Source organism: Perca flavescens, chromosome 5 (assembly GCF_004354835.1).
Source record: "Perca flavescens isolate YP-PL-M2 chromosome 5, PFLA_1.0, whole genome shotgun sequence".
Classification (NCBI taxonomy): Eukaryota; Metazoa; Chordata; class Actinopteri; order Perciformes; family Percidae; genus Perca; species Perca flavescens.
Window position 1 is genome coordinate 6,887,098 of NC_041335.1, and position 26,509 is coordinate 6,913,606.

Genomic DNA, 26,509 nt, shown 5'->3' on the forward strand with positions numbered 1-26,509 from the left:
GGACAAAATATCACATTGTCTGTGAAAGCAAGCTCTCCCCCGAGTGAAATCCTCCATTCACACTAATGTCAAATGGAGCACTTAATTTCAGAGTCTCCAGAGGCAAAACATCCGTTGTTTAACTGTGGGAATGTGATGCCTCGGAGCGAAAGATTTTACAGAGCTGCAGAAACATCTAACAGCTATGTGAAAAATAATTAAATAGTTGAAACCATTTTTAGATTGTGACACAAAGGGCAGCCATGTATTAATTCACATGCATAGTGCAAACGTGCTAAAGGGCTGACAAGGCAATTTATGGTGCCCTGCCATGACATGGTTGGAGATTTACAGGGAGGGAAGTGGAAGATTTGACATTAAAGCCTCGGAGGGAAAAAATGACTAAAGAGAGTAAAATGGGAGTTGTAAACTGTGCTTGGGGTGACTTCATGGCCGCTTGTAATCTACTTGTGAGAGGGGGAGCAGAAGAGAAAGAGCAAGGAGGGAAAATAAGAGAAAAGCTGCAGTAAAGAAGAAAAAGAGTAAAGATCTATGCAAATAACACATTATAATAATGTAACTAAAATAATAATAATATAATAATAAAAAAACTACTCTTTGTGCCTTCCCGAAGTCTTAAAAATGTGGACTACATGTATGTAGAATTGATGCACTGACCCTGAAAATTACAGAAATACAAACTTGAAATACAACCATGAAATATCACTGTATGTATAGTCTATATCGACGACGATGTTCAGGTGCCGCCGGAAATTCCGCCGGATGTCCCTCTTTTTAGGCCGGATGTCCCACACGTTCCGCTTTCTTTGTGTTGGCATTCTAAACTATGGTGGATTTATGAGGACTTTGGTTAACTGCTCCTCAGATCTCTTCAGGATAAATCCAGACAGCTAGCTAGACTATCTGTCCAATCTGAGTTTTCTGTTGCACAACTAGAACAACCTTTGAACGTACACATGTTCCACCAAAACAAGTTCCTTCCCGAGGACATTAATGAACAAATCCAATTCCAACCTGTAGGGGGACCGAAGAGGAAAAGTGCTTTGGTGTTGCTTTAAGGTTAGCCTACTATAAAGGTGCTGGTTGACAAGTAGCTGATGCTAAAGCTTGGTCTATAACGTTAGGTAATTTTTGGTGGGTAAAACATAAGATTACAACTTCGTTCAACATGCTCTGTTATTTTTAGTGTGACTGTTTTGACCACGGTTAACATCTCTGGGCTAACCCACTAATTCATCAGTAACGTTAACTGTATAGATAGATAACTAATCTAATGGTAATTTAGCCAGGTAGCACACCCCTTGCCTCACTCTCCCAGCGCTGCAAGGCTTCAGTCGGGATGAGAGCTGATAACAGCCCCGGCACGGGGACACATCCACAGTCAGCCCCCAGCCTGCTAGTAGCCAGCCACTATCATTACAGCAATCCAAACCCGGTCAGCACTTAACTACGGTGCTAAGGACGCTAACGGCGGTTTACTGAACCATCGGGAAACAGACCCAGGCACCCGAGTCAGAACAGTGGGCACTGTAACATTACACCTCCGTTAGCATACACCCTGTAAACTGTAAAGCTGGCTAAACACAAAGGGGGGGGCCTTTGTGTTTAGCCAGCTTTACAGTTAGCTAAATTTACCCGAAAAAAGGGGGATAAGGCACCAAAACAACTAATAATAATTAGTAATTTAAAGATGTGGTAGCATTGGATCTGGACGGGAAGGATAACTCTGGGAGCTGGAAGGGGTGTGTCGCGATTCTGCCTTCTCACACAGGTTCGTGGATCTGAGTGTCGCGATTTTGGTTTCATATCGCATTTCGTTACAGCCCTATTCAGTTCGTTAAGACAAAGTCAAGAACGTCAACTCAGATGAGACGCTGAAGCTATGTAATGTTTGTTGTCTTCAAAGATTATTTGATCATCACAATAGTTGTCAGCTGGAAAATAAGAGGGCACTGTTTAGGGAAATTAGGATTTTGACAAGTGACTGAGACACGTTCCCCAGTGAAAGTCGAGGTTAGTAATATATTTCACAAGCAGATATCTTTATAAAGTAACCAGACCTGTTGGCGAGAATATATTGTAAGAGTCCAACATTATAACCCGTTTTCAAAAGCTTTTGATGACTTATAATTGAGGACGTTTGCACCAAAAATGGCTACAACAATTACAATATTCAGCCCTAATTATATCTTTCCAGTTTTTCTTCACTGCTGACAGACATTTCTATAATGCTCCATTGTGTAGCCAGTCTCCACATCAGTTGACATTTCCATATAAAGTCAAGTGACTAAGAATATTCCTCTTTCATAGGCTGCTCCTCAGACATTTTTAACTGTTGTTTGTGTCCCTTTCTGAGTGCTGACTTGAATAAATCAAGTTGAGAAATCTGACTGCATCACTGTTCATATAATTTGGATAAATGAGGCAGCCTGTTGGACCAGTGTGAAAACGGGCACTGCCAAACATCACATTTCATAAGCCCTGGAATTTCTTCATGTGGAAATTGGTTTGAAATGGAATGTAATGCATACGCATGATCACAGGTCAGACTATTTCTGCAGCAGACTTCCTCAAAGCATAGGAATACATAAACAGTGGAGAAATGTGACTGTAAATATTCCAGAGAACACTGGTTGTCAATCTGTGTTGTTTACTGTGCAGCTGACTGAGACACAACGCTAAATATACAGTTACTGGAGCCCATGCAAACCCATGAACTCAGCTGACCACAAAAGAACAAATTCAAGGAACAAGATGTTGTTTTTTTTGCATGTTTACAAGTCGGTAAAAAAACCCCGGCAACACTCAAAATTTCAACAATGTGAGAAGACAAAACGGTCACAGAGAGGAATCTGAACCCAGATGTCAAAGGTCAGTAACACGTGCATACAAGGATTTGTGTTTCACCTCCCTCTTAGCTCACTCTCTGGGTATTTCCTTTGTGGTGGAGTGGCTGGCCATTGAACTGAGGTTACCATCACCTGAGGAGGCACTTATTTTACACGCAGGCTCCTTAGCACTCTGAAAGCCCTAATCATTCCATACCGCAAAAACCCCCCACAACATGTCGTCATAGCTGCCATTACACACCACAATATGTGTGGGTGAGTCACCAGATTACCATTTTGAGATGATAAAGCTAGGCCCGGCTGTGTGGCAGCGGAGCCTGGTTGACCGTGTTTTATATGCTTGGAGCCCATGTTATTTCTTTTACTATATGGAAAAGCAAGGAGTCAGATTTTTTTTTGCAGCTACTATCCCCGCTTGACTCCAGACGTCTAGACCTCTCCAGCCGTGCTCAATAGAGAATCATAATCTTTACCATTTGTCTCTGTAAACCTCTGTGCAGGAAGTCGGCTATATCTGTTACCACAATGCAGCTTTAAAGGGGAACTCCACCGATTTTACACATCATTTACAGGTGTTAGCAGGGACAAAATTTCGGCCCTGGCAATTCCGTTACCGGCCCAATTTCAAATTATTTGCTTTATAATTGCAAAAACCAGGCTCATGTGAGATTATGGCACCAGCAGCATGAGGCGCACTTACAGGCTTTCATAATGAAATAATACACACAATTCATAAAACCTTCATATAAACTACCATGGCCCCCAGGTCCCTCAGATCCTCCAGCCAAGGCCTCCTCCATGTCCCACGGCCCCGGCTTAAGCAAAAAGGTGACAGAGCCTTTTCTGTTGCTGGTCCTCAGCTGTGGAACCAACTGCCACCTGACATCAGAAATGCCCCGTCAATTGTGATATTCAAAGCCAGGCTCAAAACTCATCTTTTTACATTGGCCTTCCCGGCATCTTAATTGTCTTATCCTGCTATGTTTGTAATTAAGTGTCTTTCGATGTACTTTTTAGCCTAAATCACTGATTTGTACGTGTTTTATTTTATTTTTCTTATTTTCTTATTTTATTTTATTACCCTGTGGCTAATGCGCTATGTACAGCACTTTGGTCAGCGCGAGCTGTTTTTAAATGTGCTATAGAAATAAACTTTACTTACTTACTATGGCACCATCTTAGAATATAATGGAAATGCTTGCATATTTCAAAAATATTATTACATACTTAAACCCCCAAAACACAGACGATTGGGTCTGAAGACTATGAGTTTAAAAATAAGAAAAAAACTGTGGGTGCTGTAGTTAGAAAGAAGTTATCTTACCAGACCTCTGTAGCCTGCTCCTCGTCTCTGCTGGTGACTAGAGACTCCAGGCTACATAATATGCCATAGCATAACCAGAATCTCTGATCGGAACTGTTGGCGATTGAGTTATATGGTGGTCGTAATTGCCAGGCCTATCTCCACAATGCTGTGGAGTAAGGTCTGGCTTCACCAAAGATACATTCTAGGATAGGAATAAAAAAAATGCTCTGGGTTCTTTGCATTTCTTTAAACCAATCAGAATCGTCTTGGCGGGGCTTAGTTCCGGACGCAGCAAACGTGCCTCTCTGAAATCGTCTCGGGAAGGATCTTCTAGCTAGTCACTAACTCTGGCTACTGTTTAGTGCTGAGCAGGTAGTGAACAGTGGGTCTTTAGAGTTTCTTTTGCTGAAAACAGCTGCCTATTGAGGCCGAAACGATGCTATGAGAGCGTTGAGAGTGTATCAAAACAGTAGATTTGTGGGCCAGACAGCTAAACAATGAGCTGAAACTCCATAAAGCCAAGAGTAGCTGCAGATTCAGGTGATTATTCGCTCTTGGTTCATTGCTATAAGCGGCCCCTTCCCCATATCAGTTAGTTTTTCAATTTAAGTCAGCTGTAAAACAAACCTTAATCCTGACAGTTGCTTTTGTAAAAGAAAAGAAAAGCTCTGCTGAGCTGTTCACACACGTTTTGAGGGCATTATGAAAAACACTATATAGCATGTTAATAACATTATAGTTTTTAAGCTCTCCAACGAACCAGAAGAGTGTGTCAGAAGGAGAGACAGATGCAGAGAGTTAGCTCTGGTTTGCAGTTTGCTCATAACATTGGAATGTGCATTCATGAGGCCTGCACAGTGAGCAGAAAGATAACATTCTGCTTTTGGTGGCAATTAGGTTAGAGCTCATTGGCTGGTCCAGAAGGCGATGTTCAGGTCAGCCTTTCAAAGACCCGTCAAGACAACATTTCGACATTTATGAGTGCAACACCTAACAATTACCAGTTTAACTTCACTTTTGCTGACACACTCTCACTGCAGGCTAGTTACAAAAGGACTGGAATACAAACAGAGCCCCTATGGGTTATTAACTTTAAGTGTACAGAACTGCTTCCAGCCAAACCCAAGGAAACAATAATTATTGAATGGGGCTTTAGGAGTAGCGCTAAGACTGTTAAAAAAAAAAGTATTATGTTTTCTGTGATTCTGGAGGAGCTTTGCCAAGTCTGTCAAGCTGTCATGTCTGAAAGAAAAACTCAAGGGTGAGGGTTATCTCAGCTAGTAGTCTACACATTTTTATAGAACGGCTGCGATACAAACTGGGGGTGTGGAGTTTGAGAGAGAGTTGGCATTGACCATGTCAAACGAAAAGTCGTTATTAAGTTGCATCATAGGAAATGTAGGATCCAGCGGTTTTGGAACTTGACCTAGCAGGGACTAAAAGTCTGGATATCTTGGCCTGAGCTGCTTTTTTTGATTTTGCCCATTCGTTTTTAACCTGTTTTAATCTGCCTGACACAGACAATATAAATACATAATACTTCAATAAATTAGGAAGTTAATGAGAAAATGTATTGCGATTCAATGTGAAAAATCAAGACAGCCAAAATCACCATGAACCTAGATGTTTTATTTTTGTAAAATATCCGGCTGCACTGTGGTCTTCCTGTATGTGATTACCTGCCTGGCTTGACACATATGCTCGCGAATCGCGTGAAAAAATAGAGGAGACGCCGAAACTATTGCTGCAGCGCGCCGGCCTACGCGGACGCTACACGCCTGGTGTGGCCTGACAGATTGGATAACATCGACGAAATAAAAATAGCTGTGCGACGCCTGCTGTACGCGACGCCTGCTGTACGCGACGCCTGCTGTACGCGACGCCTGCTGTACGCGACGCCTGCTGTACGCGACGCCTGCTGTACGCGACGCCTGCTGTACGCGACGCCTGCTGTACGCGACGCCTGCTGTACGCCTGCTGTGTGTTTTGGCTGTTAGGTTGGAGCCTGACAAGATGGATTTTCATGATATGTGATCTCACGATTCTCGCGTCATCTCGGGATATCCAGCTGCTTGCAAGTTAACTTTTGCGCACCAGGTGTAAAATATAGGCTAGTATGAGCATTGAAACTTTTTCCTTAACATTCCTGTCTGAATAAAGCCATAACTAAGATTTATGTACAGTAACAGACACCTTTGTCTGAATGATGAAACCCCATTACTTTAACAGATTTTCAAGTTTACCTCTACATGGTTGGGCAGGGTGTTGACAAATTTAAATCCCGGGATTCTCTTGTCGCTGCACACCACACCCACGTCTTCACTGTGTTTGCAGTCTGAAACACCGATCCCGTTGGAAGGACACAGCGCAAGAGTCTTTTCCTTGCCAGTGCAGTGAAGATTGTCAAACCAGATGGGTCCTGACGATAAAGAAGAGAAATTGATCAGTGTTTCCATGGGGAGGAATGTTTCCCTTTAGTAGTGGAAACAAAGGAGTAAAAAATATTTTTCTTTTGAAGGCTAACCTGGTTTCTCAAAAGTTGAAAAGAATTTACCATGAACCAGTTTCCAATGAATAATAAGAACAAATAAGTCATAAATTATAAGATCATGCACAGGGTTTCCATCAAAATACTGCATCCATGTTAAAAATGAGATGTTATCCATTTTTATTGTGAGAAATATTATGATATTTGTTGTTGTATTTAATGTGTTCCCACCCTTTCAAGAGTAACAGTGATTTGCATTACATACCTTGTCCTTTCCCATATTTCGAGGATGGTGACCATGAGATGGCTTCCAGGTAGCCCAGCTCCCTGCACACCACCTGAGCGGCGTGGATAGTGAAGTCGTCATCGCATACAGTGCCCCATTCATTGTTGTAGAAAACCTCCACGCGACCCTCGTTGTGTTTCCTCTTATCCCCGGCTAATCGGAGCTGAATCCTGGGCGTGTCTGGCGACAGCTGGGGGGCGATATAGTGTTCCTGTTCTGGGTCAGGGTAGCCTGGTGGGTAGCCGAGGTGTTCGTACTGGGCAAGAGCCAGCTCGAATAGCACTAACACAATGACTGTGCAGCAGGGCAGACACTGGGTGGACAGCATTTTGGTTGGAGCTGATGAAAAGACCAAAAGAGAAAGGCACTTATTACAATTCAGATGGTTTTTCACAATGGTTCTTGGTGTTTATTAGAGAGGAATCAGACTGAAGAACAAGTACAGGAGGGAACACTGACTTAACAGTCTGAGAACCCCTTATAATCTCAACAGGGTTTTCTCGACTTGGGCATGGAACCTACAAATGTGTAACAGAAAGCCTGTCTTACAAACTGGGAACATAGTTTGGGAGTGGTCATTAACCAGGCAGGGAGGGTCTGACAAAAATACACAATCAATTGTATTATCTCTCCCCCTGCTGCTTTGATTTTGACTGTTTCCCCCCCACTTAAAATCTGTCTCTTGTGAGTCCCCTATATTTATAAATGCTGAAATTCGACTTTAAAGACCTTGTGGTCCCCTAATACTGTATCTGAAGTCCCAAAATTCAGCCTTGGTGCAGAATTAAAGCCACTAGAGCCAGTCCCACAATGAGCTTTCCTTAGTGTGTGCCATTTCTGTGTCTGTAGTTATTGAGGACACAGAGATGAGAGAGTTTCCACCTATCGCCATTTCTAGCCACTGGGGGACCATAGGCTGGCTGGGGGAACTCATATTAATGTTAAAAAACCTCATAAAGTGAAATTTTCATGCCATGGGACCTTTAAGCAGCTCACCATCGATTATGTTGTTTCCCTCTGCATTTGTGATGTGAAAGGGGTGACAATCCCACAGAACATTTTTACGGTGCTGCTGTTGTGTTGTCCATGCACTGCCAGTGTCCCCTTTTTGCGCCACAACCATATCAGTTATACAATCATTTTTCACTGCATGAGAAAATTGACGTATGTCGGTGGAGCGTGTGAAAGGTGCCAAATGTCTGTTTTGGTTTGAAAACTACGTTGTTGCTTTGTAGTCTCGACAGGCACAAACGGAGACCTTTGGAAACGACAACGCACGTCAGTCTTATCAGTTAGGTACATATAGGCTTACATATCTTTCAGTGATGGTTCCAACACGTCGTCTGTCCAAGTAAATAAGTCTCTGGTCCTACTTTTTGCCATTGTTGATAGTATTTTCTGTGTTTTCAAATTATACATCCATGATTTTCAACCGCAGAGTAAAGTCAGACAATCTGATCCCCATGGTATGTGAATGGTCATGTGATATGCGTTGTCAGACATGTTAATATGAACAGAGAGTAGTTCTGCTACTGGAGCTAAAATTCTTGTGTGGACAGCGATATTTTTTTTGTCTCAAAATGCTGAAGCAAATGAAAAGATTTTCCTAACTTGCTAGGGCTTGAATTTTTATTGTGATCACTACATGGTATAAAGTAGCTGAATATAAATGTACAGTATGTGAAACAGTTGCACAATCTTTCAAATGACTGTGTGAAAAGATGATCATCATCCAATAGTTTTCTTTGAGTTGAGTTCAGAAAATGAGACCAAGATAAGCTGGACTCAAGCCTGAAACAGACCTGCAGGGTGATGTAATGTCAAACAGGCAACAACTAAGGCCTTTGCTTCTGCCTACCTTTAAAAGACAAAGAATACATCACAATTCCAAGTCAGACTGATATAATCAAGAGTTCATGGTCGGACAAAACAAAAAATTGGCACACAACTGAAATTATCCACAGGCTCATCAACAGCTGTTTCCACGACCCATTAAAATCTTGTGCTCTTGTGTAAAAACATCTGACAGAAGCCAGATGATCCTCCAACTGCAGGGTTTCTACTTTTCTCATAACGTGGCGGCGGTTGCACAAGCTAGTAACAGCACACACATTACAGAATGAACAGATGAGAATGAAATCATGCTCATTAGGGTATTTTCAAACGAATGCAGATGAACCCCTCTGGAAACTCTTAATGCCAGTGTATTCATGCTGTAAGAAAGGTCAGAAGGGCTTCTGTGTCTTATACAATTACAAACTGCTTTCCCCTTCATGGAAGTCAGGTCCCACCTCCTGTTGGGGGTGGGGGGGGGACTATGCTTTGGTTCAAACGGTCAAAATGTTAGTTAATAAGAATGTCAACTGCTCTTCTTGTGCCCTTTTCTAAAGCACGTTTAGGAGAGCTTTACTGCAAGTAGACACAGAGAGAAGGGCTGAGAAAGGCACCAACCATTGTAGAGCTGGCTCAGGTTTGCCTTGGACAAGCTCATAGTTATGCTGCTATAGTTTTAGACTGCCGGGGAACTTCATTTGACACACTGATCTCCTTCTTTCTTTCCATCAATGTGCATTAATGTTCCAGAAATACTTGTTAACAACTTTTCTCCGGAGAGCTTATTCCCCGGAGTCCTTACTTTTTCTTCAGCGACAGATGCCGGCCACAAAGAGCCTGGGTCTGTCCGAGGTTTCTGCCTAAAGGAAGTTTTTCCTCGCCACTGTCCCACCAAATGCTTGCTCTTGAGAAACTGTTGGGTCTTTTTAAATTATAGAATATGGTCTAGACCTATATATTGTTGGGTAGTTTATTACTTGTATTTTATAAACTACATGTGTTTTGTGTGCAAAAATCTTAATCTGTAAAGTAACTTGGTACTAAAACTGTCAGATTAATGTAGTTGAGTAAAAAGTACAATATTTCTCCCTGAAATGTAGTGGAGTAGAAGTAGAAAGTGGCATGAAAAGAAAAGACTCAAGTACCTCAACAAGTACCTCAACATTTGTACTTAAGTACAGTACTTGAGTAAATGTACTTAGTTATGCTTTACATTTTGTCTGACCAACAATTGAAAACCCAAATGTATTCAATGTATGATATAAAACACAAAGAAATGTGCAAAAGCTCAACTTGAAAATACAGGAAAATGCAGCAAATTTGGGGTAGGCCTATTTTTACCTTATAAAAGACTGAAACAAATCATAAAAACTGTTGACAATCTTCTGACGATCGACTAATTGATTAATAACTACTGTATGTGCTCAAATGTATGCAGGAGGTATACAATACAGACATGTGTAAATTATGTAAAAACCTTGTATAATTGTATCTCGTATTTCATCACTTACAACAGATTGTTAAAAAGACAGCAGTGCAAAACTCTGAAGCATGATGTAGCCACTAAACGTCAAAGACAATGAAAACCCTGCAGTAACACCGCGGGACTTAAAAACACAACACAACTGACCATCAGACAGACACAGTAGCATAACTCTTAATGACAAAGGCTTTAACTCTGATTGTTAAAATTCTAGAGGTAACTTTCGCATGTTTTCAGGCTCTAGTTGAACTTACTTTTCTTGTCCCTTCTGAGGCTGTGTGCTCCTGCAGGCTGCAGTAACACTGTGTACAGACCAAAGCCCAAAGTCAGCTGTTTCTTCTCCTTCTCTCTAAACTTTCGCTCCTTTTCATGCAAACGTCTGGCTTCGGACCGGAGCTGCGGTGGCCCCGCCCACTGACGTCCACCTTTAAGATGACCTCACCGGAGACGGCCCGGGACGTGGAAATAGCAGATCCGACCTGTGAAGCGACATTGCTGCATTCAAAGACTGTCGAAAAACTGTTAAAAAAAAACGACTAAGTGATCATTAAACAGCCATGAAAAAATGGAGTAAATGGGGAGAACATTTATTTACGATGATATCTAAGGAGTAGGCCTAAGTTATTATTTTAGAAACAAGAGAAACAGAGCTGTGATGTACGTAGGTTACTTCAACATGAAGAGAAACAAATGTCCATCAGGCATGTAGATAATCAATCAATGTATTTCTTTGTTACATGAAATTATAAAAGAATACGATTTCAGTGAAATGTGTCAGTTCCTTCAATGTAGGCCTATGCATTAAAAACAGTAATAATAATAAATATATGGGGGGTGGTTCTACTGGCCTGAGGGTAGAGGAAAATAATGAACTTATTATAAAAATGTATTGGTACTGTTTATATATGTGTTGCAAAAGATATTGACATCACTGACAAGTTGTCTCCATACTTCCATTATGTCACATCTCTGCTGGTATACCACACTTCCTTTACCACATACATTTGATCTAGATGAAGGCAACTTTGACCTGTCATGTGTATAGCAGCATAAGTATCCTCAAAGTGTTCAAAACCCTTCACTGGACTGGACTCTACTCTGCTGCCACCTGGTGTAAAACAAAACGGGACATTTTTTTCTTCCAACAACGTTGTACACTTTGTGGAACTCAAGCAGAGGTGTCATTAGGCCTGGGCATCCCTACTATGGCCACGCCAAGACCCGCCCTACAAAGCAGCTCGATTGGTTGGGTTTAGGCATTTGACCTCGAGTGGTTAAGGTTAGGATAGCCGATTGGTCAGGGGATAGGACCTGAACAAATTAGGTTACGATACCTTGCGTAAGCCAATAAATGCTATTGAAGGGCGGCTCTTGGCGTGGCCATAGTGGGATTCCAATTAATGTATCATTGAGTTGAATAATTATCATTTGCACATTTAAGGAGGTTACATCCCCAACAAAAGATGCAAAGAGGGAAGAGTAAATTATGCCTTGGCTACATGTCTGCTGACTCTGATATAATTAGAAAAGTCAAACCAAAGGAGAATAAATAGTTGAAAGCAATACAGAATGCCTGAGAGCCTTACTTCAATATATTCCATTATGTTTTTATATTTGGATTGTATTCTATGTTTCCTTTTACGTAAAGACATTTCCAGCATACATTGATTCAGAAAAAGGTAGAAATAGGGGCATACAAATTCAACAGAATGCAGGAAACGAAGTGTTTTATGCTAAAAACATTCTGGGGGGAATCCCCCAGACCCCCAACACCATAAGTCACCACAAAAATCTGGAGGAAAGACCTTGGCCTTTGGTTTGTCAGGCCAGTTTTGATTAGGCCAAATGTTTGGGCTATTTAACTAACATGGGCGGGTAAAATAAACATGCACTGGCTATTAACAAGCTGGGCAAACCAATCTCCATTTTGCATTGCATTCAGTTTAGTTAAATGGGTCCGGGCTAAGCCCTGATCTTCCTCAAGTCCTAGAAATGCCCCTAAAAGTATTACAAATTCAGCATTATGTATAAAATGATGTGTTGGTTCTTAAATGTGCAAATATTCCCCCTCACAACATAAACCAGCAGTGTATTGCGTGTTTTTTTGTGAATGGTAGGAAATCAGTGTGTTGTGAGGATACCTGTCGTTGTGTTAAACAAGACAATACAGATTGAGGCTGCAGAACAATTACAAAGTGTTCTTGCGACCTTTTGGCCTCAATAATACTCGTGTAAGGTGTCGTAAAGTTATATGAAAGTTTCAGAGAAAGGAAAGACAAGGAGCTCCGGTTTGCCATTATTGCCTTCTTAAGCGCTTGTAATGCCTTTTAATAAGGCAGGTTTCTAACCATTTAGCTTTTATTGAGGTGTTTGTGGCATTTGGTGATCATGTGTTTCGCTTTCACTATTTGCCTTTGCACATCAGTGGACAATGTTACTGCACTGCTGCCAGTGCTTTCTTTTCTGAGACAAAGATGACACACCAAGCAGTGACTGATCATGATCAGTATTGCATGAACTCACTTCATCTTCCCCCGTTCATTTCTGCAAAGCTGAGTGGTCACATTTTACCTAGTCTACATCCTTGACGTTCCACTTCCGGGATTGCTCCGTTGCCGCCGGACAATCTGCCGGATTTCACTCATTTAGGCCGGATATCCGTTGCCTTGGGCTTCCTTTGTGTTGGCATTTTAAACTCTGGTTAATTTATGAGGAAGACTATGGTTAACCTTTTCTCAGATCTCTGCAAGGTAAATCCAGACAGCTAGCTAGACTATCTGTCCAATCTGAGTTTTCTGTTGCATGACTAAAACAACTTTTAAACGTACACGTTCCACCAAAACAAGTTTCTTCAGAGTTTATTTTGAAGCGGCACAGCAGCTTTTCTCCGGTGCTTAGCACCGCCCAAGGCGATTGTGATTGGTTTAAAGAAATGCCATTAAACCAGAGCACATTTTCCTCCCATCCCTAAATGCTATGTGGAGTAGCCAGACTCTCCTCCAGTGCGCTTTAGAGGAGGGTCTGGCAAAGCAAGACTACATTTTACCATTTAAATCAGGATTATCAGCAATGTCACTTAACCCTCATTCTTCGTATCTGAACTACTGACTAATAAATGAATAAACAACTGTAAGAAATAACCATCATTAGTTATGTAATTAATGTAATCTGAAGGAAAAAAAACAGATATTTAAACATTGTGTGAAATAAATAAAACACATGAGGAAACCTGTGTCTGCTGCATCTGTGTTGTCTCCTTTAAAATGATTGACTAATCAAAAGAGAAGCGTAAAACAATGATAGGAAGCCATTAAGAACAAAGAAAAATTTAAGAAAAAATTAATAAATAAATAAATAAATGACAAGTTGTGGTTTAATGGAGGGGTCATGTGCCTGACTATTTCATGGCCAGGAGTTAAATTGGTTAGCGGGGAAGCTCACAATGATGACAAGATTCCAGAAAGTCCCTACCCTGGAAATCCAGAGTTCTCGCAAGAGCAATTTGAATTTGCTCAACGAGTCACTCTGGCATTCAGTAATGATGCTCATTAACTATACCCTTTTAGCTGAGCTGCACCAATCACATTGGTGTATCTGATATAGGCCGGCCAGAGGCGAGCTAAACAGATGGCGACAGCGCTGCAACGTCGAAGTTGCAGCTTAGACTTAGCTTTTTATCTAAAAGAGGAACAGAAGACGGCACTCAAATCGTTCCTTTGCAAAAAAAAAAAGACGTTTTGGCTGTTTTGCCGACCGGATACAGCAAGAGTTTAATCTACCAGTTAGCTCCGTTGGTAGCTATGGGGCTCTGGATACGTCACCCCGTGTGTTGTTGTGATTGGTCGTAGTGTTATCCAATTGCGTGCAGTGAAATTTTCTAAAGCATTCTTGGTGCCGCCCCTCGAGTTGGGCCATTTTCATTAGTCATTGCCAGACCCTTAATCTTTCGGATTTGGGTCTGGATCTCCAGGCTAGAAAGTTATGCACCCAGTTAAGAAACAGCTCGGCACAAACTCACAGTGAATCCACTGGTTGGTCAGTTGATTCACCACTGGAATTCACCCTTCTCTGAATTCAATTGGTAAGTCACAAAAAGGGTGCCTTATTTAAAGGTACAATATGTAATATATATGCATTAAAATGTCTAAAACAGACTATACTATTGTCTCTGCTCCCTGACACTTCCCTCTGCCCTGCCGTTCCTGGATTCTACAAAAGATATATTGCTAACGTTATGTAGCCAACATTAAACATTGCTAAAGTAGCTAACCGCTAAAGTAGCTGACCGCTAAAGTAGCTGACCGCTACAGCAGCGACGTAGCTAACTATGTTAGCTGCTATGGCTGTTTATAAAGTGGAAGTAGACAATTTATCAACTAGGTAGCTAATCTGTCTGCTTATCAACTCCTTGAACAGATTATAGTAACTTTTACCACGGTTTATTGTAGAAAGGCTACCACAAGAAAACCGTAGATAATCAAAAAGACATCATTCAAAGATCATTGATGTTTGTTTGACTGCCGATGTTAGCTAGCAGAGCTCCGCTAGCTAGCGCGCTGCAATCATGTCCGATGGCAGACAGAATTGCAAAATAAAAAGCAATCAAACAGCATATTATACAATGTAAACAAAGACACGTTTTCGTGCAGCGGCCTTTATAAAATGAGCAGTGGTGAATATATATATATAAATCCATATGGCATATATAAATCCATATGGCATATATATATATATATATATATATATATATATATATATATATATATATATATATATATATATATATATATATATATATATATAATACAACACTGTAATGAACATTAAATTGAATTACTTGCCTTTTCTGCCGCTGAAAATGTTCCTCCCAAAAATGAAATCTTCTGCAGACTGCAAATCTCCGGCAGAGTCCTAGAATTTAACCGCCAAAACTTTTTTTTTCAGGCGGCTGAGTTCCATAATTCTCGTTGTGGCCCGACTGTGACAAAACGAACTTGGGCTGACGGTAAAAATACACAGCTACACCGAGTACGGAACTGACACTAGTACAACTGCTTCTAGCTGACACTGGCCCATTAATAAAACGCCGTATTTGAGCCAGCGCGAGTAAAACTGCTTTTAGCCGACACTGGCCCATTAATAAAACGCCATATTTGAGCCAGCGCGAGTAAAACTGCTTCTAGCCGACACTGGCCCATTTATAAAACGCTGTATATGAGCCAGCGCGAGTAAAACTGCTTTAAGCCGACACTGGCTCTTCATAAAAAGCCGTATGTCAGCCAGAAGTGTTGTGTACACAGTCGGCACGACTCTGGCCCATTATCTTTACTCCGATGCCGACATTGAGCCGACAGTAGCGCTTTTCAGCCGGAATCGGCCCAAATGTGCTTGCTATCTTGGCAACGTTAATGTTAATCAAAACGTAATTTTCATGCATCAAACTGTGAAATATATTTGTGTAATATGTCAATAACTGGGTGAATAGAATCCTAAATGTTACTAAAAATGTTACAAAAATCCATCTTTTCTCCGACTCGTAGTATTGTGTGACAAAAAGAACGCAACAACCCACGATTATTCGTTTTCCGACATGGATGTGACGTCACACTCTAACTACTGGTCGCGATTACAAGACAAAAAGAACACACCATAACTGTCACTAACCCCCACCCCCTCCCCCAACCATCTTTTCGGTGATTGGCTGGAGTGGTTTGTTGTATTTTGGTGCACAGCCTCTAGTGTTTGTTTGACGTTTACGACCCCTGTGTTGTCTCCTGAGACCGGGCTTTTTCACAGTGTATTCAGGGGGCAGGCAGCGAGCGGATCAAGGAGAGATGCCTACAATTTGAGACAAAAATGAAATTGCGCTGAAACCACACAGGAACACATTATCAAATTAACATTTGAAGGAATCTAAATGTATGTGTGTGTGCTCAAATATGGCTTCTGGAAAGAAAATAAAGGATAACATATGAATTCCTAAACAGACATTAATTAAGACGTTCCCCATACTTTTAGAGTTACAACAAACAGTAGATGGCGGTAGCGTATAAGAAATGAACTGACAGCTAGTAAATCTTTTAACATGGAGTGCGAATAATAATAAATGTAATATGTCAGGCTCACAATCATGTTGCTGTCCATACTAGGCTACTACCATATTTTCCGGACTATAAATCACACTTTTTTGTCATAGTTTGGCTGGTCCTGCGACTTATAGTCAGGTGCTACTTATATATCAAAATATATATACAGTGGTGTGAAAAAGTGTTTGCCCCCTTCCTCATTTCCTGTTCCTTTGCATGTTTGTCACACTTAAGTGTTTCGGAACATCAAACCAATTTAAACAATAGTCAAGGACAACACAAGTAAACACAAAATGCAATTTGTAAATGAAGGTGTTTATCATTAAAGGAGAAAAAATCCAAACCATCATGGCCCTGTGTGAAAAAGTGATTGCCCCCAAACCTAATAACTGGTTGGGCCACCCTTAGCAGCAACAACTGCAACCAAGCCGTTTTTAACGTGCAATGAGGCTTTTACAGCGTCCTGGAGGAATTTTGGCCCACTCATCTTTGCAGAATTGTCCTAATTCAGTTACATTAGAGGGTTTTCGAGCATGAACGGCCTTTTTAAGGTCATACCACAACATCTCAATAGGATTCAGGTCAGGACTTTGGCTAGGCCACTCCAAAGTCTTCATTTTGTTTTTCTTCAGCCATTCGGTGGTGGACTTGCTGGTGTGTTTAGGATCATTGTCCTGCTGCAGAACCCAAGTTCGTTTCAGCTTGAGTACACGAACAGATGGTCGGACATTCTCCTTCAGGATCTCCTGGTAGACAGCAGAATTCATAGTTCCTTTTATCACGGCAAGTCTTCCAGGTCCTGAAGCAGCAAAACAGCCCCAGACCATCACACTGCCACCACCATATTTTACAGTTGGTATAATGTTCTTTTTATGAAATGCAGTGTTCCTTCTACGCCAGATATACTTGGACACACACCTTCCAAAGAGTTCCACTTTTGTCTCATCGGTCCACAGAATGTTGTCCCAAAAGTCTTGGGGATCATCAAGATGTGTTCTGGAGAAATTGAGACGAGCTTTGATGTTCTTTTTTGCTCAGCAGTGGTTTTCTCCTTGGAACTCTGCCATGCAGGCCATTTTTGCCCAGTCTTTTCCTGATGGTGGAGGCATGAACGCTGACCTTAACTGAGGCAAGTGAGGCCTGCAGTTCTTTGGACGTTGTTGTGGGGTCTTTTGTGACCTCTTGGATGAGTCGTCGCTGCGCTCTTGGGGTAAGTTTGGGCGGCCGGCCACTCCTGGGAAGGTTCACCACTGTTCCATGTCTTCGCCATTTGTGGATAATGGCTCTCACTGTGGTTCGCTGGATTCCCAAAGCTTTGGAAATGGCTTTATAACCCTTTCCAGACTGATAGATCTCAATTACTTTCTTTCTCAATTGTTCCTGAATTTCTTTTGGGTCTCGGCATGATGTGTAGCTTTTTAAGGATCTTCTGGTGGACCTTACTGTGTCAAGCAGCTCCTATTTAAGTGATGCCTTGATTGTGAACAGGTGTGGCAATAATCAGGCCTGGGTGTGGCTAGAGAAATTGAACTCAGGTGTGGACAACCACAGTTATAGTATGTTTTAACAAGGGGGGCAATCACTTTTTCACACAGGGCCATGATGGTTTGGATTTTTTTTCTCCTTTAATAATAAACACCTTCATTTACAAATTGCATTTTGTGTTTACTTGTGTTGTCCTTGACTTTTTGTTTAAATTGGTTTGATGTTCCGAAACACTTAAGTGTGACACACATGCAAAGGAACAGGAAATGAGGAAGGGGGCAAACACTTTTTCACACCACTGTATATATATATATATATATATATATATATATATATATATATATATATATATATATATATATATAAAATTTAACATGTTTTTAAATGTTAATTCATACTGACTGACATGAAGGCAGTAAACATTACTGTCGCTTGGTGAACTTGCTTACCGGTAACTTGCTTGTTGGACTCGCTGGCTTGTTATGTTAATTTAGCCTATTCAGCCTCCCAGGTATGTTCTTTATGCTATTGTGTAGCTGAATAACTGTTAATGTGGTACGTTAACATACCAGACACCTATTCAGCCTGTGTGCTATTGTGTAGTTGAATAAATTGCCTTTCCAGATTAAATGTCTATTCTTGGTCTTGGATTTTGTGAAATAAATTTCTCAATAAGTATGACTTGTATATGTTTTTTTCTTCTTCATGAAGCATTTTTTGACTGATGCGACTTATACTCTGGAGTGATTTATAGTCCGGAAAATACGGTATGCGCTAACGTTACCGGCATCAAGCCACAATGATTTGCCGCAAATGAATGCCGCCGAATCCGTCGAGTCGTATTGTAGTGGTGCGTCAAGTGCAACGTATATTCCCATCCAATTAGATTGAATTCGGTTTTGATGACGCGAAAAATAACGGCAACTCCACTGAAATAATTTGAAACTAAAGTAATGAGCCAATGAAATTTGCAGACTCACTACATTATGAGTCACCCTTAGGTTCTGCCTTCGAAGCTTACAAAAACACAATTCTTAGTTTCAGGTGATTATATACACTAATGAAAATCTAATTATGAACATTATATTCCTGCTTTGGATATTTCTTAGTTTAGAGATTTTACCTTAGGAACACATATCTGTGGTAAAATATAAAACTCAAGGTTCCCTTAGCTGGCTAGCTAGCTAGCTACAGTGCATCATGGGAGAGCTTATGAGGAAAATGTCACAGCTTTGATAAAATTCTAACTTTTTTTTATTCTTTGGCAACAGATCAATCTTAAATATAATTTCAAATAAATATTTACACCCACAACAGACATTGATAATGATCACACTATTAAGAAAGCTGCTTGTACATTCAAAGTAGATCAAAGTTTGTAGAACTTTTGGATTGTAAAAAGGGGAAGTGTGATCTGTTATGGTTGAACTGATTTTGCATGGATGGGTTTGATGCATGCAACAATTTTCAATTTCCCTTCATTCATTCATTCATTCATTTTTTCTTCTTGAAGCAATGGCTGTGGGAGAGAGCAGATAAAGATAATTATGAAATACAACATTAAAATAAATCCTCTAATCTCATCAACTGCACTTATATCCTCACCGTGTAAGCCAAAACCTCAGGACTGGAGTCTGGTCGCTGCCATTTATGGTTGGACAAAATCATAAGGACAACCAAGCCAAAGGCTACAATTAAAACTCCTAATGAATTTCCTAACAAAGCCTCGGATGGAAGGTTATTATACGCCTGAGTTCCAGTGCTGTGGTAAAGAAAAAACACATGTAAGAGAGCAATTTAGTAATTGTATCTTTAAAGGAAAATATTACTCAAAAGTAACTCAGAAACATGCCACTCACAGAACAAAGAAGAGTTTCTCGTTGATTCCGGAAATGCATGCAGCGATGCTGAGCCACAGTATGCTGCCTCCCATCCACACATGGACAGGTTTCAGGAGTGCACGTAGTGATATGGGGGAACAGGGCAGAAGGAAGCCAGCCATACCCACCACCCACTGAAATAACAAATGCAGGGACAGACATCCACAGACACAGTAAACACAAAGGCTGATAACCAAAGCTCAACCATGTCTCAGATAAAGACAAAAAGAAAACACCTTATTACACATGTCTAATAAAGCGATTTAGATCCTACATGTAAAGTCATATACCTGTATGGCAAAAAGAGCTACAGCAGCGATTCCAATCCAACTGTGCAAAGAGTAGAGGTTGGCAATGTTTTTAGCATTGTGGAAACCAAACACAGCACAAAGACCCACAATTGACAGAACCAGAGCAAGGAACATCAGTGTGGCATGCAGCAACTTCCAGGGGAGTTTATTCTGACCCCAGGTCAGGGGGACGCGGTACAACACAGCTCCTGCAGGGAGGAAGCAACAAGAGGAAAGACGCTACATTTCATCTGTACATTATAGATAATGTCGTCTGTGGCTCTGGAGCGAACTGAGAAAATAACCCTGAATCATACTAGGGACTGAAAGGTGAGATATATAACAGTCCAATAAATAATAAAGTCCAATACTCATCACTCGAGTAGACCGTTGAAAATGTGAAAACGTGAATACACTAGTCTACATTAATCTTTTGGAAGCGCTGTCAAAATTAATGCAATAATGAGTTACCACAAATTCCTTTTAATGGCAATAATTTTTTTAACATACTAATCGTATGCACGTGTAATATCATACAAATTATCAGTATGTCATATGTGAATGGAAAAGGCTGAAAGGTGTTAATGCATTTCATAGAGGTAGTATCCTATCCTTAAAGTTTAAATAAATCAGCAAAATCACAAAATAACAATCACCAGTGGACATTTTGTCAGATACTTTCACAAATGTTCATCACACATGTGGAACATTATGACATGTTGTGTGTGCTGCGCATATAACACATGTATTATCACTGCTGCCTCCAATTTTGACACATTTCAAAACCTTTCACACCATTTAATATCCAGAGGGGCTGCCCTAAATGTGCATTGTACATTGATTATTCATTACAGCGAGGTGGTCTTTCTGCTGGGCCTTAGGCCTGTCGCACCTCCAACGGTGCCTGTGGTGCACTGTGCATGACAGGGGCATCCTCTTCCCTGAGGCAGGCCTAAACCTGACCGCATAACGCAAGGTGGGTGCATTGTACATTGATATTTGTATTACACTTAAAAAGGGTGAGGAATTACCAAATGCACCTACAGTATTATCAAGTATTCCTTTTCCCACACATTGACATGTACTAGGGCTGAACGATTAATCACATTTGCAATAATATCGCGATATGTTAAAACGCGATATTCTAATCGCAAAGGCTGCGATTTGGTCACAAGACTCGCAAGAGCAAATCAGTCTGCACACCGCAGAGAAAGCATCGCTACGCTTCGGCCGTCATTATGCATCGATGCGTAGCCAAATGTGTCGTCCCAGTTTTTGATATGCGACGCACCGATGCGCACAATACTATGCGTTGTCGGTTGGTTCGACACTGCACGTATTGTACATTACTCAGAAATATTGAATCAACTTAGCTGAGCAAATTCATCAAACATAAAGACTGCTGAGTCACATTTTTCGGTATGTATCAACGTTGTGGGTCTATGCTGTGTGCCCTCCTCAAGAGGCGAGAGAGAGACTCAAATGTATTTATATATTTTTAAAACCTGCTAAACCATGTTTAAGCGACCTTTTATCAATGTATTGGTCAGTGCTACCCAATCGTAGCACACTGTACTGGTGGGGAAACACGCCAGCATCTGATGGAGGGTCTGGCTCTGCCGACTGAACACCGTGGAGCACACTGCTACCCCCTGTTGCGTGGGCGGTGTATTGCATTTCACGCATCGCCCGTGACGCTTGGGTCTACTTGCGTCCCCTGTTTAGACTATGAAAGGGAGGGCGTCGCTCGCGTTGCTTGTTCGCGTTGCTTGTTTGCGTTGACTCTGTAACGGCCCTAACAACCAGACTCTGATAAATGACGTTCGGGGAGCTTTCACAGCAGCGTGGCCGCGGTGTTTCAACGGTTTTATTAGTACAGTCAATCCCACGGCAAGACCAGCAGTAGCATGCTACTACTAACGTAACGATAGCCTCTCTGAGCAAGTGCAACGTTGATGCTGTCATGCACATGGCACGCAATTTCATGAGGGGGAGGGGCTGGAGGCAGCTGCTCTGTGTGCACTGTAAAAAAAATACATACATACACATGTAATACACACATAATATATATTTATATTACATATTTATATTACATATTTAACTAATAAAGTTCAAAGACAGTGTTTAAAAGTGCAATCCACATGTTTGCAAATGTTTATCACAGTAAATAATAATGACATCATCTAAGTGTGGTAAAGCTACATATTTGTTTTTATATTTCTGCAATCTGCACTTTAGTTTGTGTGATTTGTTTCTGACTTTCATACAAATGTTTAAACCAGGCTTGGTCAGTGCTCAATATACTATTGTGATTGAAGTAGTTAAATAAAAGATGTCATTCATTCATGCATCACCTAATTTCATCATCACATACAAGCCTGGCCTCCAGGAAAGAACAGTTTGTTTAATCTATCTAATCTTGTGTTGTTCATACTATACAATAATATATTGCTTGTCTTTGTTGAATACAGAAGACAAAGAGCTTAAAAAAATAATTGCATACTAAATCGCAATTACATTATTTTCCAAAATCGTTAAGCCCCAATAGGTTCATTTAGGCAGAAAAGGGCTCAAAAATCTAATGCAATCGCTTAGCAGAAGTGTGAAGCTCCTACCTTGTATTGGCTGATTGTGCTCACATAAAGGCATCCAAATAGAGACAGTACCCATCATCATTACAATTTAACATCCAGTTCATCATGTACCATATGCTAGATACATTACCGTTTCTTGCTGAAAGGCACCTTATTTCATTTAAATCTTTTTTTTTTCTTTTCATCCGAAAAAAACAAAAACAAAACTGTGACTGCAATCACTGAGGTGTGGCACTTAAAGCAAAACAGTCACTGTGGACTTTACCTCAGATTTATGATACCGAAGTGATGCATCAAATTATATGCTAGGTCTCTATGTAACCTGTAATGTGTAATTATCTTAATACAGTCTGACTGTCAGAAGGAAAAACAGAAGTGAGAAACAGAAATGAAATAGTCTGATCTAAAAATGAAAAAGCACTCACCATTGCCGTACAGCACAACAAGACCTGTTACCATCAGAACAGGGTGCCAGTTGAACTGCAGTGCCGAGCCATCCCAGGCAAAACCGCCACGCCACCGGCTATTCCACAAACACACACACACCACGCAGGCCAGGCCCAGTGCCAGGCACAGCAGGTAGCATATGTAGAAGCTCACGATGGACCTCATTCTGGACAGAAATGTAGGCTAAACCATAAAAACAACAAAATCAGAAAAAACAGGATGGCAGGTGTCATGTTGCTGATTTGATCCCAAAATAACTAGATTAAGCCTGGGCTAACTTTTTTTTTAAGACATATGGGTCACTTATAGCCATTGTTTCAACAGCATTTCAACTGCTTTTGAAACAATGACAATATGGCACCTAGATATCTTGAAAAACGTTTCACTTATTTAACCAAATCTAGCCCAGCTTAAATGTTATGCCCCAAATCAATGTTAAACACCTTCTTCTTCACCTTTTTTTCAGTTACAATGCATAAATGCAGCAGCTAACTAGTACTAGAAACAAAAAATTCACTTGAAATCCTTTTGAAAATCTCAACTTTTCCATTAGAAAAAACTAAATTGCAATTAAAGTGGTTGAATCAATCATTGTTGCATCTCTTCTAACCTTTAACTATTTATTTCAGCATCACATCAAACTCAACACTTTATCACAAGCTATCACCAGTGTTGCACGCCTTACCTTGTCCACAGATGCTGTGCTGTAGCTATCTCACAACACGCCCTACTCTACAATACTGATACTTAACTCCACATCATGTAGAAGTTAATGCTTTAGGTCGTGACTTCCCCTGGTTACTCTTCAACTACTGTAATGCTCACAATGTTTTCTGCTCTCACTTCGTGTTTCTCTCGTCCAGCTGAAGTCTCACTTCCACATTCCGCTGTATTGCGGTGGCTGAGGGGGAAGCAATCAGAGGTGGAAGAACAGCTGTGGGATGAGGGGCCAGTTTGCTGCATCTGCTGCCCATAAATAAGATGGAAAGTGAGAGTACGACACATTAATCAGTTTGTGTGTAAAGCAATTAGAAACACCCAACTAAAAACAGTATCTTCTTCTGTCAATAGGCTGCACAATATAACAAGTTCAAAAAGATTAAGAGGCGTTAAAACGTGATAAAGTTACCCAGTTGCTTTTTCGCAAAGGAACACGACTCGACTTGAACATACGCCAGGTTAAATCTCTTGTTTGACATTCGTGTAACTTTGACGCATTCAGCAAACTATTTCAACTTTTGCAACTTACATTTTTTACGTTGACATGTTTAAGTATAGCAAATAAAAGAGTGTCGTTAATACATTCGTATTCATTTCATGTCGTTTCTCTTTAAGCAGGGCAACATTAGGCCTAGATTAGCTTGTCTTTCAAAAAGTCTTTAATTATTAACGTTACGTAACGTTACCGCTGCTAGCATAGGCCTAGCAAAAAGCCTGAATAATTCACCTGTTAAATTGCGTATATTCGTGTACCTCATTTACATAGGCCTACATTCCACATCTTACGTTATACGACTGACAACTCAAGGATAAAAGCTGCGCATAAGGTTAAACCTTCTGTCTATGGGTTAAACCATAGACAGTATATAACATTTCAGGAATAGAGGATACATTTCCTTATTGACAAGGCAGGGCCTTGTGGGAAACGTAGTTTTGTTTGTCACTAGCGTACCCCGCAGCACTCCACATTATGAAATGATGATTCTATAATTCTGCAATTAAATTGAATAATTCAAAGTCCTGCGCTTTTATGCTCCAGCTCAAAGTTGATGCTTTGCCCTCCAGTTTTTCTTGATGCTATTTTCTTCAGCTCTGAACTTCCAGCCTCTGTGATAAAATAAGATGATAAACTTTATTGAGCAACTATAGGAGAAATACATTGCAGCACTTAAAGGTATAAGAGTTAGAAGGAAACATTAAAATAGAATTTAAGCACACACACATGAAATATTTAAACAAACAATAAAGCAAGGGAAATAATTAAATAAAACAAAAAGAAAACTATAAACTTTTCAGCCACTAAACAAGTATGAGGTTGTATAAGCATAGGCTACAGTATGAATTATTACTGATGAAATTGCTACTGCTTGGCCTCTCAGGCTGTGTGGGAGTTGGCTGTGATGGCTGTGATGTGTTGAACTAAAAATCTAAGGGATCCTACAAAAGGAAGAGTGTTATGCTTGCTTGATGGCTGATCTGAAGGTTGTCAGTTTGTTGTCTTTCAGCTCCACCTGGAGGCAGTATTAGTCTGTATTTCATTTGCTCTTCTGTGTAGCAGGTTTTATGCTGCTCTAAAGCTGCAAGGTATAAACTTGTATGTTCAAGTAAACTTGTATGTTAAGGTTTTTTTGGTCATAAAAACATATACATGTTTTACTGACTGTATTATCTTGAATAGTATTATCACATGTATCGTAATAGACAATAATGAGGCTATATGTTACTGTGATTCAGTTCAGTCTTCATTGTCCCGTGCGTTGGAAATCCGGTTTGCTGTAACGGAGGGTGCAAGAAAAACAGTGCCTCTCAAGTACCTTGCTTGTGTAGGTGCCAGTTAGCCTCCTGGGCACTGCCAAGGTGCTCTTGAGCAAGGCACCGAACCCACAACTGCTCGGGGTGCCTGTCCAGCAGTCGCAGTCCCCCCACTCTGACATCTCTTCATTTGTGTATGTATAGGACCTGAGCATGTGTGTGTGTATTTCAGGCCTGTGTGTAGTGTGGTCTAACAACAGAGTGAAAAAAATTGTAATTTCCCCAGGGGGGGATCAATAAAAGTATAAATTGTTATTATTTTCATATAAACCACAATTTGGTTTCAACCTCAAACAGCAGTAATACATACAGCAGTTCTCAGAAAAAGCCACTACAGTTGAGGGAATGTGCATCATCAAACAGAGGGTCTGAGCCACTTTCCTCCAGCACTGTTATCTAAAACAGACACGAATTAAGCAGTCAGTGGGTGCAAGTCCCTGCTTTATATTATCAAAGTCTAACAGATCCTGTGACAGATTCCTTGAAGTGATGTTTTCAAATCCTTATCCCAGCCCCCTTTCAGTGTGACCGGACCGGCCTCAGCAGCCACAGTGTTGTGGATCAGGATGCTTGAGTAGAGTGGGCAAAGTTGGCTGTGTGACACGGTGGGACAGCTTCAGGCTTTTGTTAGGGGACATCTGAGTTAATGTGCTATATTTCCTTTACTCCTTCTTGGATTCTGGCATGGCATAGACTTTGTCTAATCTTAACAGTCCCGCGGTGGTTTCTTCCCCCTCTGTTTTCTGAAGCCAGAGATGCAGAACTTGAGTATATATATATATATATATATATATATATATATATATATATATATATATATATATATATATATCTCTGAAAAGCTTTTTAAACAACTCATAAAGTTTAAGTACTCACAAAAAATAAAGATGAAAAGTATGTAAGTAAAAACTAATGGTAAAACAAGACCAAACAGTTTACAACCCTGCTAG

General features: G+C 40.6%; 2 protein-coding genes across 9 annotated transcripts in view; both read right to left on the reverse strand.

The window, feature by feature from the left end:
- loxl2b (lysyl oxidase-like 2b) overlaps positions 1–10,641 on the reverse strand; it is a 52,517-nt gene extending 41,876 nt beyond the window's left edge. Inside the window, exons 1-3 of the mRNA XM_028577509.1 lie at positions 10,500–10,641; positions 6,909–7,268; positions 6,399–6,574 (exon numbers count right to left, since the gene is read on the reverse strand). Of these exons, the coding sequence (XP_028433310.1) occupies positions 6,399–6,574; positions 6,909–7,257 (525 nt within the window). The 5' untranslated portion in view covers positions 7,258–7,268; positions 10,500–10,641. The remainder of the gene's footprint in view (positions 1–6,398; positions 6,575–6,908; positions 7,269–10,499) is intronic.
- An 8,411-nt stretch (positions 10,642–19,052) lies between these two features.
- On the reverse strand, positions 19,053–24,647 carry cyb561a3a (cytochrome b561 family, member A3a). 8 transcript variants are annotated; one of them, XM_028578272.1, is made up of 7 exons: positions 24,501–24,647; positions 23,853–23,990; positions 23,006–23,210; positions 19,987–20,195; positions 19,676–19,830; positions 19,422–19,578; positions 19,053–19,335 (listed from the first exon to the last, which is right to left on the reverse strand). In XM_028578272.1, the coding sequence occupies exons 2-7, from the start codon at positions 23,988–23,990 to the stop codon at positions 19,303–19,305; spliced, it is 897 nt and encodes a 298-aa protein (XP_028434073.1). In that variant the 5' UTR covers positions 24,501–24,647; the 3' UTR covers positions 19,053–19,302. The 8 variants fall into 8 exon arrangements, with proteins under 8 accessions (XP_028434073.1, XP_028434074.1, XP_028434070.1 ...); XM_028578273.1 differs by having other exon boundaries at positions 23,853–23,993; XM_028578269.1 differs by having other exon boundaries at positions 24,475–24,647.
- Between the last annotated feature and the right edge of the window lie 1,862 nt (positions 24,648–26,509).